Source organism: Ceratotherium simum, chromosome 9, assembly GCF_057802395.1.
Source record: "Ceratotherium simum simum isolate JZ-2026a chromosome 9, ASM5780239v1, whole genome shotgun sequence".
NCBI lineage: Eukaryota > Metazoa > Chordata > Mammalia > Perissodactyla > Rhinocerotidae > Ceratotherium > Ceratotherium simum.
In genome coordinates, this window is record NC_141908.1 from 9,024,189 (window position 1) to 9,040,256 (window position 16,068).

Here is a 16,068-nt window from a genome sequence, read left to right on the forward strand (position 1 = left end):
AGCAAGACCTCAAAAGCACGGATATTGTTTGGGATTTATTTTTAAACCCCCTTTGAAATTGGCTGGCCGCAAAGCAAGCCTGAACAAGCTACCTTCTGCCATTTTAGGCAGGCGGTCAGCGCGAGAGCGAGGCCAAGGGGCACCCGGCCCGCAGGGGGCGCCCGAACTCGTCCGGCCCCGCCCCCGCGCCCCGCGCGTCGCCGCGCACGTCCCGCCTCACTTCCGCTTTGGAGGAACTGAGGGCTCGGCGTTTCCGGACGCGCCGCGTGGAGCTCGTCGTCTTGGGGACTTGCAGCATGGCGGTCTTTGCGGGCCCCGCCAAGACTCTCCTGTCCCTGAACCCGCAGGAGGACGCCAAGTTTCAGAAGGAGGTGGCGCAGGTTCGCCGGCGCGCTACCCAGGTGAGCGGCCGCCACGGCCGGGCTGCGAGGGGAGGCGGCGGGCCGGGTCTGGGCCGCGGGGACGCGCGGGCCCGGTGCCGCGCCCTGCTGCCCCCGGGATGGCCTCGGGTGGGCGCCGACCTCGCGAGTTTGTAGGCCGAGCCCCCGAGACGGAGTGTGCGCTGACTGGGAAATGGGGGTGGGCTGTGGCCGCGGAGGCCTTAGAGTCCTCCCGTGGACTAAGGGTGAGGTGTGGGGGGACGAGAGGAGCAGGAGCCAGCTGTTGGGAAGGGCCCTCTCGGTCCACGGATTAGAGCTCCCACGCGTCCGCCTGGCCCCCGAATTCTGAGAGTTCATATGTCTGGTTGGTAGTTTGGAGACAGTATTTGCCAAGTTCCATTTGCTGATTAGGGCCCCTGACGTCAAGTTATAGTTGTCTTGATTTTTAGCAGGAAATACACGTTTGAAAACTTAAAAGTTGTAATAGAAGGCAAGGACATGATGACAGACGCTGAAAGGTTCGTTGGCGTTGTGAAGGGTAACGGAAGTTTCGAAATTGTTTGGTTAGGTGGGTGCGAGTCAACAGCGATCCGCATACAGAGGTGAAGGGTACCTTTATGTGGAGTTCTCCGGCCTGAAGATTTAAAATAGTGTGTTCAAAGACTTGTTGAGTCAACGTATAGTTATCGAGCATGAACATTGTGCGGCGTGCTGGGACACAGGCTGAGAAGACAATGTGCTGTGACGATTGCCCTCGTGGGGAGATGGACATTAAACAGCTAACTCTTTAGTTACTGTTCTGCTAAGTGGAAATAGTGGCTAGGCTCTTGGTCTCGTCTTGAGAGTTAGGGAGGTTTGCAAGTTTTGTTGCAATGTGATTTTTTTTTATTGAAAAAGTAATTATCTGTGTTTTATGTTTTCAGCGACAGGAGAAAAAAAAACTCACTCCTGGAGTAATCTATGTGGGCCACCTACCTCCAGCGCTTTACGAAACCCAGATCCGAGCATATTTCTCACAGTTTGGCACTGTTACAAGACTTAGACTGTCCAGAAGTAAAAGGGTAAGATTTTTGTGTTGAATTTAGATTGTCTGTTTTTTTCTTTAAAAGGTTATCATCCTTGATAGTTGAGAGCATGTCCACATATTATTGTTTATCAGACTTTGCTCCAGAAAAGGGAGGTGGATGAGGTTTAGAACCTGAAACAACCACAAAAGCAAAATCAGTATTATTGTAAATGTTTACTTTATTTTAAAAAAAACGTGGGAGCTGGCCCCATGGCGTAGTGGTTAAGTTCAGCATGCTCTGCTTCAGTGGCTTGGGTTTTCGGGTTTGGATCGCAGGCACGGACCTACACCATTTGTCAGCCATGCAGTGGCTGCGACCCACATACAACATAGAGGAAGATTGACACAGATGTTAGCTCAGGGCCAATCTTCCTCAAGAAAAAAAAGTGATTGCCCCAAATTCTCAAATTAAATTGACAATCCTAGTAAATAAATCATATTTATTGTATGGCTACTGAGCCAGGTGTACATGAACTTCAGTTTGAGGAGCGGTTCATACATCATCTTGTATTACCCTTTGGTGTAGGCACCCCTGTAATAGCAAAAGTTTGTATAGTGAATAGTTAAGGATGAGGACACTGGAGCCAGACTACCTAGGTTTGAGGCCTGACTCTACAGGTTACTAGTTGTACGACCTTGGACAAATTATGTAACCTCTGCATGCATCAGTTTTCTGATTTGTAAAATATGAGTAAAAGAGCACCAACCTCCTAGGAGTATCTAGTGAAAGATTAAACACAGGATAATGAATGTAAGGTTCTTAGAGTAATGCCTGATAACACACAGTAAACACTATATAAATGTTATTGTTATATTATCTCTATCTCCTGATAAAAAATGGTTTATGTGGTTTGTATCAGTAAAGGAGGAGTGGCCCACTTTATTTTCTTCCTGCACACATAAACTTTAATTGGTTGTAACCATAGACCTCTCATTGTTGGAATCTCTGGGGGTTTTTTGTTTTTTTGTTTTTGTGAGGAAGATCGGCCCTAAGCTAACATCCGTGCCTATTTTCCTCCACTTTATGTGGGACGCCACCACAGCATGGCCTGACAAGCGGTGCGGAGGTGCACACCCGGCATCCAAACCTGGGCCGCCAGCAGCAGAGCGCGCATTTAACCTCTACGCCACGGGGCCGGCCCCTCTCTGGGGTTTTTTGATATAGTTTTTCCACATTTTCCTGCCTGAGTTATAACAAATCAAAGTTAAATTTTACATTTGATTTGGCATGTGAGGGGATAGGGTATGTGTCCATCATCTGCTAGTTGTTGTAAAACCACAGGTATTAAATTTTGTCAAAGCAACACGTCAGCATTAAAGGGAATTTTAAATTTAAAGTGCCCTAGTATTTCTTCCATCCTAACGAAAATAACATATTTTCTTTGTATTCCTTCCCTTTTATTCCATTTGCTTATTTGTAATGGTTTCTTATTAGGTGGGTGAGATATTTCAAACCTCCTGAAGTCTGCTAGAGAGTGATTTAGTGACTGTTCGGGTATCTGCCGTTCACCTTTATCAGATGTCAGCTTCATCTCAAACTTGCTCCAGATCTTTGTTCTTTAAGAAATGGATTATAGGTGAACTTGAGGTCCCTTTGTACCCTTCCCCAGTCCTCTGCACCTTCTCCCCATGCCCAGGGAATTAGTATTCATGAATTCAGTGTTTTTCATTGCTGTGTGTGTTTTTCAATTTTTACTACATATTCATGTATCAATATACATTGTACATTATTGTTTTAAATCTATATTAGTTGTATATTTTATTCTGAAACTTAATTTTTTCATTCAACAATCTGCTCTGAGCTTTATTGATACAGCTCTAGCACATTCATTGTCATTGCTGTGTCCTTTACTTGAACATACTAAAGTTTATTTGTCTTCTATTGAACATGAGGGTTTTGTTTTGTTTTTTGTTTTTGTTTTTTTTTTTTTTTTTACAGTTTTTCACTGTTATACGTGAAGCCACTAAGAACATTCTTTGTGCAGGTGTATGCAAGTTTCTCTAGAATAATATTTTTCAGACTTTTGACCCACAAGAAGAAGTAAGGTACACCACAAGCCAGCACACATGTACGTGTATGTAAACATAACTGAAATAAAAGTCATATGAGATAATACTTAACCTTTCTATTCGGTTTTTTAGAAATACCTTTCTGACCTACTAAATTGATTTTGTTTTCCTCTAAAAGGTCAGACTCTGAGTTTGAAAGATACTGCTCTACAGCTTATCCTCAGAATCACTGAGTATAAAATGGTCATGGTTTTTTTATCTGCCTTATTAGTGAGGTTAGTATCATTAGGTGTTTATTGGCCGTTGGAGTTCTCTCTTCTGTGAATTGCCTATTCATGTCTTTTGCCGTTTCTTATTATTGTCTTTTTCAAAAACTCTTTTCCTGCCTTTTGTGGGACGTTATTTTATAAATGTTTTCCCATATTGCAGTGTAGTCATTGTTCCCCCGCCTCAGCTTTGTATTTTGAAAATGTTCAATGTTGAAGTCTACAGAGAGATAGAAAGAATAGTATAATGAACATCCCTACCCCTCGCCTGGATTCACGCATTATCGACATCCTGACAAGTAGCTTCATCTTTCTCCATATCTATAAAAACATACACACTTTTTGAACCTTTTGAAGAAAGTTGCAGTCATAATACTTTCTAAATGCTTCATCATAAATCTACCCAGAATAAGGACATTCTCTTCATAACCACAATGTAATAATCTATACAGTGTACTGTCCACCTTTACATATCCGTAATAGTTCCAGAAAAGTCTTTAGCTATTTTTTTCCCTCCCTATTCTGGAATCTGGTCGAAGTTTGTGCATTTATTTGGTTGTTAGAGCTCTTCAGCTTATCTGGGAACAGTTTCCTTGTCTGCTTGTTTTGTTTTCCTTGACATTGGCTTTTTTGGAGAGTTTGGTCCAGTTGTCTTGTAGAAAGCCTGTTCCTTGAGGAGATGCACTAAAATTTTACCATTTGCACCAGTATTACATAGGAAAGCTGCTACCTTTCTGTTCACCCCAATTTTGACTATTTGGTGTTTCCAGCATCTTTCTGGAATTACTAGATGAAGGGTTTTTTTGGGTTTTTGTTATAGTTTTTCTGCTCATGGTATGTGGTTTTAAATTACTTTTCAAAAGGTTTTTATCCGTTTACAGTGTGGTGAGTTAAGTTGGATTTCACAGTGTCTCTCTCTTCCTCTCCACCATCTTTCCCCTCGCTGTCAAGAGTTGGGATTGTAAAAGGATTTTCAAACATTTAAATTTTTATCGAAATCCTCCTGTTGCAGATAACTAATCTGAGACTCAGAGATGTGGACGTGTCCAAGTTGCTGGTTAGCGGCACACTGGTGCTAGAAATGAGCCTCCTGACTCCCACTCTCTTAAGCTGTGCACCTTTTGAGTGGTTTCTTTTTTCCAGAATCACGTCACTAGTTTTGATCCATATCCAAAAATATGTTGTTTAGTACAAGATTGTAAAAATATTTCTAGTTATTGTCACTAATAATTGGACCTCCAGGGGAGGAAAAATTCTTTTTTCCATTACCCTCCTAGGTTCTCTGGCTGGGACCCTGTAAATTGGACTGACGAAGGACAGATTAACAAGAGTAAAACAAACAGAAGTATGCTTACACGTGGGAGCACTCGGGATGCATAGCTCCAAGGGTTGGAAATAACTCAAAGGGTTGGTGAGATGGGGCCGGCCCCGTGGCGTAGCGGTTAAGTGCGCGTGCTCTGCTGCTGGCGGCCCGGGTTTGGATCCCGGGCGCGCACCGATGCACCACTTGTCAGGCTATGCTGTGGCGGTGTCCCACATAAAGTGGAGGAGGATCAGCACAGATCTTAGCTCCGGGCTGAGCTTCCTCAAAAAAAAAATAAAGGGTGAGAACCTGGGCCCGTGTAGCATCTTAGCAAAGGAACGGTACGTTTTTAGAGAAGTGACGACACAGGAAAAGGGCTTTGAGTTTCTAGGGCTGCAAATTGTGGGAAGGCAAATATATGGGAAACCAATGATAGATAAAGTCTAGTGAGTTAAAGTTTGTCTTTCTGGTAGAGAGAAGAGGGAAGACACGTCAGTAAATTTATGTGCTGCTTTTAGGCAGGTAGGGGGAGGGCACAGAGCTTTTCTTATATCTGCTTCTCAAGTGCCTTCAGCTCAAAATAATCCTTATGTCAAAGTGGCAGATAAGCATGGCATGTTCTACCACCCTACAGTAACATTTATTTTTTGTTTTGTTTTTTTGTGTGTGTGTGTGTGACGAAGATCAGCCCTGAGCTAACATCCATGCCAATCCTCCTCTTTTTGCTGAGGAAGACCAGCCCTGAGCTAACATCTATTGCCAGTCCTCCTCCTTTTTATCCCTTTTTCTCCCCAAAGCCCCAGTAGATAGTTGTATGTCATAGCTGCACATCCTTCTAGTTGCTGTATGTGGAACGCGGCCTCAGCATGGCCAGACAAGCGGTTTGTTGGTGCGTGCCCGGGATCCGAACCTGGGCCGCCGGTAGCGGAGCGTGCGCACTTAACTGCTAAGCCACTGGGCCAGCCCCGACAGTAACATTTATTGAGTACCCGACAGATGTCGTGTGACCACCTATGGATTATTTCATATCTTCATAGCAACCCTATAAGAGTGGTTATTTTATCCCCGTTTTATAGAATGAAAAACTGAAGCCTTAACGTTACTTACCCAAGTAAGTGTCAGAGCCGGGAGCCAAACCTGGGCAATTGGACTCCAGAACCCATACTCTTGTTACTAAGATAGGTGCAGGACCCTGGGATGCGCATTTCAGAGAACATTGGCCTCTTCCTTTGGCCCCCAGCTGTGAGGATGACCAGTCACTAGTAAACATGAAAATGAATCCAGTATTTTTTTTTTTAATGATTTTATTTATTTATTTGTTTTTCCCCCCAAAGCCCTAGTAGATAGTTGTATGTCATAGCTGCACATCCTTCTAGTTGCTGTATGTGGGGTGCGGCCTCAGCATGGCCGGGGAAGCGTTGCGTCAGTGCACGCCCGGGATCCAAACCCAGGCTGCCAGCAGCAGAGCGTGCGCACTTAACCACTAAGCCACGGGGCCGGCCCTGAATGCAGTATTTTAATGATTAGCTTGGAAACCCTGAGGAGTTAGTTTCTTTTCAGTTGTTAAATGTAAAATGGGAATTATGTTACCTGCATTCTTTGTGAAGCGTAATACTATCTTTTGGATGTTATTAATACATAAATATTATGCCTACCAGTGGGATCAATAACGTGAGGAAAGGACTGTGGGAACCTACCAAATTTCCTCTATATGATGGGGTGTTGGCTATTGAATAAATTCCAAATGTAGTAATGTATTTAGCACATGTAATCAAAATCCCAGGAATACCTCAAAATCAGTGGCATGTTCACATTATTTTGGATCTTTTCTTTTCCCGTAACAGGCCCCACACTTTGTGAGTTGCAGTTGGAATTAAGGGTGTCATGATGTTTCGACAGTGAGGCTAATGTACATTATTTAAATTAATGGCATTTTAGAAGTTTAATGATGTGTTAGAATATAATTGTTCTACTTTTGTGGTGGATTTTACATTGCAGACTGGAAACAGCAAAGGCTATGCCTTCCTGGAGTTTGAGTCTGAAGAGGTTGCCAAAATAGTTGCTGAAACAATGAACAACTACCTTTTTGGTGAAAGACTCTTGAAGTGTAAGTGCTCGTCTTACCTGTAGGATTGCCTAGGTGTCTGCTGCTGGTGGGTGGCTGTGGTGTGAAGGGCAGGTTACTTAGCTACCTGCATGTCCCATTTCATCTCTGGGATGATTCTCTTAAGGAATGGTGCAGGATTTAAGTGCATTTTCCAGACAGAGTCTCATTGGAATTTTAAAATCTTCTAGAGTGAGAGCTGTTTTTATGCTGAGATGGAATTGAGACAAGTTACTTTAGGAGTACATAGAGAGAGCAGCTAACCCATCCCTAATGGGATGTGGAAGGCTTCCCTGAGGAAGTATCACTTAAGTTGAAACCTGAAGATTAAATAGGAGTGAGCCAAGTAGAGAGGATAGGAGTAAAGATTGAGACCATTCCTGGCTGAGGGGACAGCAAATGCAAAACCAGAGGTGACTAACAGTATTTGCCTGTGAGAGAATGTGAGAATAGCAAGAGATGAGGGAGAAGAAATAGAAGGGATGAGAGGAGGTCAGGTTATTGAAGGTTTTACAAATCTGGGAGTTTAGAGTGTATCCCGAGGGCAGTGAAAAACCGTTAATGCTGCTCGCTAGGATAACATTAAAGGTAAAGGATCACATTTCAAAGTTAAGTGACGTTGGCTGCAGCTCTTCCACAAGCAAAGCCATGAGGAGTGGAGGAGTGACAACACTAAGTGAGAAATTCATCCTGCAGAAAGTAGAGCCGCCAGTGTTGCATTCCCAGAACATCCCTGTCTGGAGCTCAGTGCCCTCCGGAGGCAGAGTTCAGTTTCTGGCCTCCCTGTGCTCGTGGTGGAGTATGGCCATCCCAGGTGCCAGGTCGCATGCATCTGTTCAAGCAGCTGACGAAGCCGTCTGAGTTGCATCTCTCTGCTCTGTTCCTCTTGCTGTGAGAGAGGATCCCAGTAGCCTCGTTGAGGTCATGTGTTCATTCACGCATTAAAAACATGGCTCTTGGGGCCGGCCCCATGGCTTAGCGGTTAAGTGCGTGCGCTCCGCTGCTGGCGGCCCGAGTTCGGATCCCGGGCGCGCACGGACGCACCGCTTCTTCAGCCTTGCTGAGGCCGCGTCCCACATGCAGCAGCTAGAAGAATGTGCAACTATGACATGCAGCTGTCTACTGGGGCTTTGGGGGGGAAAAAAAATGAAAAGCGGAGGATTGGCAATAGATGTTAGCTCAGATCCGGTCTTCCTCAAAAAAACATGGCTCTTGCCAGGAGGAAATGGACTGAGTAGGTGACCTAAAGGTCTCAGGGGACTACATGTGTGAGATCTTTGCTGTGCTGTATCTGACTTTTGAAAGATAACCCAAGAGGTTCTGAACTCTGAGTGAGATTGGCCGCATGATTTTTTTTTTTTTTTGAGTGGAAGTAGTTTATTTTGGAGGTGATCGCAGGAAAAAATAGGGAATGGAGAAGTGAGACAGAGAGGGGAAGGAGGACAATAAAGGGTGTCTCAGCGGGCAGGTTACTGCATAGGCACCTAGGCTCCATCCTGCTGGGTAACACTGGGGGACAGAATTCCACCTGACAGGCAAGGGAACTGGGGTGTTGATCTACTGACTCCCCATCCATCACTGAGGGTTGATTCCAGGGGTTCTGGCTTGCCTTGCTTATGGGCCTAATGTGCTTCCATAGCCATTAGGCCCATAGAGCCCTTAAGCAGAAAGATGCAGATAACAAGTAAGCTGCCTTAGTCCTGGAGAGATGCCCAGAGGATATGAGCTGGAAAGTGATGGCTTCTGCTCCAGCAGGTCACACGGTCTGAGTGGGATCCTGTTAGCTTCAGGAACCTGAGACTTGATGGCGCCAAGACCCTCCTTTGTACAGCTCTCGTTCTCTTAGTATCCCCAATGCCTGGAATAGTTCTTGGCACACAGCAGGTGTTTAATCAACAGTTGCTGGCTGTCTGACTTTTCTTTGGGTACCTGCTTTCTTCTTTTAGGCTTCCCCATGTAAATGGGAGACATGTTATCTTCATTATGATGTGGGGAGTGACACTGGGGAAATCCTAAATTAATATTAAAATCCTCTCCCTGCCACTTGTTTGAAAACTTTTTTTTCAATATAGGTCATATTATACCGCCTGAAAAAGTACATGCAGAACTTTTTAGAGAGTGGCATGCTCCATTTAAAAATCCGTCATATCCAGCAGTGAAACGATATAATCAGAATCGGACACTTCTTCAAAAGCTACGGATGGAGGAGCGATTTAAAAAGAAAGAAAAATTACTCAGGAAGAGATTAGCTAAAAAAGGAATTGATTATAATTTTCCTTCATTGGTAAGTATTCCTTCATGAAATGTTTGTGTTTTTTCTTGGGGGTGGGCTTCATACCTCACTAGTTGTAACATGTTTATGATTTTATATATATATATATATATATATGTATAAAGTATTAGCCCAGTGCTTATCCCATACCAGATTTTTACTAAATTTGTGAAACATTGTATTGTGGGTTCTTCCTAAAAGTTTGTCTGAGCAGATCCTATTATACAGAAGAGGAAACTCCTGAAAGGGATTACCTGATTTGCAAAATTTTTGTGATGTTTTTAAATTACTGAAGTTAAACCACTGTTTAACCAATTACTCTTAAAGATGTCATTACCAGAACTAAATGATGATTGGTTTATTATATGCAATTGGTAAATATCAAGACCATCCTTTTTATGTCATTCTAGTTAAAATTTTGTTTCCTGTTCTTTTAAATTGGAAATATTTGTAAAGCGTATATCAGAATTAACCAGTAAACATCAATTCTGTGAATTAAATGAGCAGGGGTTGAAATGTAGCAAGCCTACTTACATGAAAATGAGTTAGCACAAATCTTCATCCAGTTCTTATTCCCTTGCTTGTTGAAGGAGACCTTGCTGCATCTCTCTCCCTCTTTCAGGGGAAGGAGAGCTGTATGTTTTCACCTAAAAAACAAGAATGCAGCTCATTAGGGTGTGGCTAGTATAGGTGAAGATCTTATTTCTTTTCTTGACTGGGTCTTGAGATTGTTTGGGGTCTTCCATAGACCCTATCAGATTATTTCCAAAAAGCTAATCAGTTAATAAGAGATGGCATCCGTTCCCAGGTTTATTTGGTCTTTTAACCTTATCCAAAAACTGGAAGACTGAGTTACCCTCCTTTGGCCCAGTTCCTGGTTGTTAATTCTTTGCCCAAATCCTGAACACAGTCTTTAACAATATGTGTTAAAAGAGCATTATGTCTCAATCCTTGGGCCCTGGTAGAGTGGGGACAGGGAAGCTTGAAAACAGACATGTGAAAACTGCTTTTCCTGTAGCCTGTGTGTGACTTTGCAGGAGAGCAGGACTGCTTCATTCACAACCCTGAACTCAGCCAGGACAGGCCTCCTGCAAGACCTGCCTTTTCAAAGTCTTCCTAAATTTCACCTTCCTGACTCGAGATACTACATGGCCAGCCCCGGGTTTTGGCCTCCACTTGTCTCCCCAGTTTCTGCCCATTCCTCAGGCCCCTCTTCTAGTTTTGACCTTTACTTAAGATCATTCACTGTATTTGTGGATTTTGCTTATTAAATTAAATTTACTGATAACATATATAAGAATCTAATGGTAAGTTAAATGTAAATATGTGAGACTGCCAGTTTATAACTTTATGTTTCCTTAAGATTTTACATAAAAAAGAAAAAAATGCTCCAAACAGTGATCTTCGGAAATCTGCAAAGAGACAGGTAAAATTTTTTTTATTTGTCATGTTATATGTCAGATATTAGAGAGAGATAAATGGGAAAATATGTTCAAGACTACTATAGCTGATAAGTATGCAAATTAATGAAGTCTTTTAAAATTTATTGAGGAAAATTTTGTTCTTTTTATGTAAGAAGAAGAAAAAAGAGGTTGTGATTACTCCTAACACTCCTGAGAAGACAGTGGATAGCCAGGTAAAACTATCTTCAATATTCTGGGAATTGGGTATTGTAATTTGAAAGAGGAAAAGCAGTTTCTGCTACTGTCACTTTGTTAAACTTCAGATTTAATCTTGTGACCTTTTGGTAAGTCCTTACTGGTGATTAAGCAGATATAGTGAGCTTAGCAAAGGTTACCATTGTGAGTTTATTGCACTTTTCACCTTTTCAGCAAAGAGGCTGACTTCATAGGGAGAAATGAGGCCACTATTTTCGTAAATGTAAGGTTTTTGATTTTCTAACTAATACCCTATAATGGAGCATATTATATTCCAATTGTGAATTTCCATACCAAGTTTGATACAGATATGCACCTTAAGTTCTTTATCAGGTGCAGTTGTATCACCAAAAGATGGAAAACAGGCCTAAAGTCACACGTTGTAGCTTGTAAAAATAGAAGGTAGGTGCTCGGGAGGGGGAGTAAAGTCATTCATTCCAAATATCTTCCTGCATTTGTGTTTTGTGATCTTTTATTTGTTGAATCCAGGGCCCCACTCCAGTTTGTACACCAACATTTTTGGAGAAACGAAAATCTGAAGTGGCTGCAATGAAGGATAATGATAAAGATGATGAAATAGTTTTCAAACAGCCCATATCTGGTGTAAAAGAAGAAACACAAGAGACTAAAACACCTGCACGTTCAAGGAGAAAAAGACGAAGAAAAAGCAATCAGTGATTCTGAATGTATTGTGTACAGTATTTCTTCTGAAAAATGTGACTGTGTTATGAGGGCTGATTCCTCATATTTAACTAGACAAGAATGGAATGCATTGACAAGATTTTCAGAGGAAAAACTGTCAGTTCAAGTCAGTAAGGAAAGCAGTCAGTCATTTTGGCTTGCCTGCCCTTGCTGAAATACAGGGGGTCATACCAGCTTGTGTAGCCAGGGTCCCACTGCCTCCTTGTCCTGGTCTCCTCTAGTTTTCTTTGCAGACTTTATAGCTGTCTGTAGTTACTCTGCCTGGATAGAAGGGTCACCATTAGCTATAGGTTTATGTACTAAACTGTGGCCTTTTTTGTTACCATCAAATAAATAAAATCTTGCTTGACTGTCTAAATGGTTCTTTTTAGACAGAGCACATTTAACCTATAAAGGTACTTTAGGCTTTAACGTTAGATGGTTGAAACTGGGAGTTCAATTATATGGAGAGTGAGAAGGCAGTTGAAGTATTAGTACAGATTCATTTATGTGTATGTGATCATTTTTACTAACATTAAACTAGTTTTTGGTGGGCTAGGATGGATTAGTAACTAGCATTTTGTATCAATATCATCTGATGTGGAGTTACATTTCAAGATTCAAACAGTTACCAGCAGATAAACTTTTTTTATACTTTGTATGTAAGTGGGACTAGGGTGTCTTGAAGTAAAATAGATTTTCACCTTCTCAGCTATTTTTAAGTTTCTGATGCCCTTGAAATGTATTTATATTTGCTAATCCAGATTCATTAGAAACACCCATTGTCACCAGACAATTTTCATCTAATATTTAAATCTTTAGTATGATAAGATACTGAGCTATGTGTTCCGATAGAAAGTGCAAAACAGTTGGTTTTAAGTATATGCAAAGAGGAGATTTTTACCTCTAGTACCTGACACATGGAATATGTTCAATATGTATTTGTTGAATAAACTGCCTCCCTTTTTTTTGTTGTTGCTGACAAAGATTCAGCCTGAGCTAACATCTGTGCCAGTCTTGCTCTGTTTTGTGTGTGGGTCGCCACCCCAGCATGCCAGGAGTGGTGTAGGTCGGTGCCTGGGTAGCAAACCCAGGCTCCCAAAGTGGAGCGCACCAAACTTTACTATACTAGGCCACTGGGGCTGGCCCTTGCCTCCCTTTTTGAACCATCTCTGAACTTTATGGATCTGGGCATCCCTCTGGTTTCCCCTTCTGGGAAAGCATCAGATAAGCTTATTTAGGCAGCCCATCATGTTTTCTTTCTCCAAAAGGCATGTGCACTAAAACACATACATGTATATGTAGCAAGAGCTGATTTCCATTCCCAACCTGCCGCCCACCCACCCACTGCACTTAGGCATGGGACCATTCGTCGTCACTTAATGTGAAAGGAGTATTTTAATGTACCCTGGAACTGGGAGGAGGTGATTCCATCTTTGGCATATCATGGCCATGGATATTTTTTATAAGAAAAAGCCTTGAAGTTACATGGTTACAGATAATATTTTCCTGTGGACTGGATTAGGATCTTCAGAAGAAAATTCATCAAGGTGGTATGGGTTTGATTTTCAGATTTTGTAGGGAGAAAATCAGGCTGGAATCGAGTAGAAGCCCCCTCAGCTGATAAATGTGAAATGTTTGCGGTAATACGGAGCAAATAAGGTATAAAAGGGTACAATGAAAATTGTATGAACAGTATGACCACGACTACATAAAAATGTGTTTTTTTAAATGGGAAGATAAACAGCAAAGTACTAGAGTGGAAGCATAAGTATGTGTTGCTATTATGTATAATTAGAACAAAAAGCTGTAAAGGAAAAAAGGAATCCACAGACTGTTCAGTTGGAGCCAGACATTTCACAGGCTGCATATTTGCTATAAGGCGAGGTGGCAAATGAATAAACAATTGGACACAATGCGAAGTGAGGTTTTCTTCTATTGCCAGCATTATTTGGAATACAGTGGCTGGAAATTGTAACCCTGGCTGATTGATGGTATGAGATTTGGGAAATTAGGATAGGCTGTGCTGACAGGGATTCCCGAGTCTCCCTGTAATACAGCCAAGGCTGTTTCTTGTTCAAAGACTGACGCAAGTTAGGCAACTGAAGGCAGCTATCCTTCAGACAGGGACTATGACACCGATTGGTGCTATCCTTAGCCCAAGAGTATTACATATATAAATCATCTGCACTTCCTGTAGGCAGAAATGATAATGTGGCCCGAACCTAGCTACACCATGGGTCATCCTGTGGACCACAGGGTAGGCAGCTATCTTGCAGTCCAAGTCCAACCTGCTGCCGGTTTTGTTTTACGTACGTAAGTGGTTGAAAAAATCACAAAGTATACTTCATGGCACATGAAAAGTAAATGCAAATTTCAGCGTCCATAAACAAAGGTTTATTGGGACACAGCCACATTTATTTGCATATTGCCTGTGGCTGCTTTTGTGCTACAAGAGGTTGGTTGTGATAGAGACCATATGTGGTCCTCATTGCTGAGTTTTGCTGCTGGGTGAACGACAAATGGCAGTGATGCAGTTCTGGCCTGACATGCTTTGCCACACGTATCGTGGTACCGTGAACTTTATGTATTTTTCTTACCATTACATACTTGTCATGTCAAAAGAAGAGAAAAGTGGACTTGGAATGTCGGGCTGAAGCTCACAGTGGAGTGTGTATTGCATAGTCAAATTAGATGGGAAATCATTGTGTCTGTTTTGCAGCGACCTTCCACCTGTGCTAAAAGAACACAATCTATATGATATTACCAGACTAAGCACTCGTCACAGTATTCCCAACAGCCAGCAGAGTTAGGCTATTTTAAATGGAATATTTTAGCACATGATTTCTTGACCCCAAAAAATGAGAATGAGGCTATAACTAAGGTCTCCAAGTGGCTTATTTGTTAGCAAAGTAAGGAAAGCCCTTTACCAATGACAAGGTAATTGTGTTGGATTGCAGCAGCTGAAGAAATGTGTCCAGATAAAGGAAACTTTTTAAGACTTACTAGCCCTTCAGTGAGAACAGTTGCTTGAAGACTTCAGTATTGATATTGCAACATCAAGTCAATTTAAAAACAAGGCAAATTATTTTGAATTTTTTTCAAGATGTCAAAGCCAAGTTTGAAGTGCTAAAGTGACCAGCTCATTCCAGTTTGCCCAGAACCTTTCTGGTTTTAACACTGGAAGTCCCACATTCCGGGAATCTCCTCAGTCCCAGGCTAATCAGGATGGCTTGTCACCCTAGAAATGACTGAAGAATTAGCCTCTATCAATAGTCTGTATGGAGTAACTATAAGCAAAAATATTTTTAAAGTTGACAAAAAATTAATTCAGTACAACTTGCAGTGGAATCTCCCAAGATGTGCTGCAATTGATGGTGGTAAAAATATGTGTGGAACAGCAAAAGGCCTAGTTGAACAAATTTACACTTTGAAAATGTAAGGTGTTTAAAGTCTATTTATTCATCAGCAGGTACTTATCAGAAAAGGTGAATCTATCGTGTTACTGAACCAAAAGTGTCACTGGGGTACTTCATTTGTTCCCATGGACTGAGTCGTCATCAGTTCCGTGAATTTTTGAGAGAAATAGAAACTAAATATCCTGACCTGCCCTACCACATCACAGTTTGATGCCTTAGCAGTGGTAAAGTTTTGAGACTTTCTGAGTTCAGGGCCAAGATTGCAAATTTCTGAATGAGAAGAACCTCCCTCAACCATTATTGAACACTGAATGGCTTTGGAAATTAGCTTCTGCTGCAGACTTGATGTTTCTTAACGAATTTAAGCCAGTGAATTCAACTTAGAGTAACAAGTTAAAGCACCACTTATATTTGAGACTTTTATGTTGCTAAAGTCATTCTGATGACAACTAACGCTTGAATACAAGAAATGTCACGTACCCTGCCTTATATACTTGCTCTGCTGTCAAAAGTTAAGAAGTGAGATACCCATAACCACACAAATTCACAGCACATATATTTTCCACCGCACATATATTTTCCAACCTCAAACTACAGTTCCAGCAGTGTTTTTCAGACCTCAATACAAGTGCAAAGGAAATTTCCATACTTCAAAATCCATTTAACTCAGATTGCAAAGCTTCCAACTCTCTTTCAACTGAAGGTGATTAACTGCAATGTAATGAATAACGTGCTAAAAGGCAAATACCAAGACAAGAAGCTAATATAACTCTACAAATGCCTTCCCAGTGAGGAATAGACTCAATTAAAATCATATGTTTGGGGATTGATATCAGTACTTGAGAATACCAATCTGTGTGAAAAGGCGTTTCAAAAGATGAAATACATAAAATCTTATTACACATCAAC

At 41.8% G+C, this 16,068-nt stretch overlaps 1 protein-coding gene across 2 annotated transcripts; it reads left to right on the forward strand.

Moving 5' to 3' along the window:
- Nucleotides 1-232: 232 nt before the first annotated feature.
- Nucleotides 233-12,111, forward strand: NIFK (nucleolar protein interacting with the FHA domain of MKI67). Of its 2 annotated transcripts, none has more exons than XM_087435031.1 (7): nucleotides 233-401; nucleotides 1,304-1,441; nucleotides 7,024-7,132; nucleotides 9,202-9,413; nucleotides 10,765-10,827; nucleotides 10,978-11,037; nucleotides 11,549-12,111. In XM_087435031.1, the coding sequence occupies exons 1-7, from the start codon at nucleotides 297-299 to the stop codon at nucleotides 11,735-11,737; spliced, it is 876 nt and encodes a 291-aa protein (XP_087291157.1). In that variant the 5' UTR covers nucleotides 233-296; the 3' UTR covers nucleotides 11,738-12,111. The 2 variants fall into 2 exon arrangements, with proteins under 2 accessions (XP_087291157.1, XP_087291158.1); XM_087435032.1 differs by having other exon boundaries at nucleotides 10,981-11,037.
- Nucleotides 12,112-16,068: the final 3,957 nt, after the last annotated feature.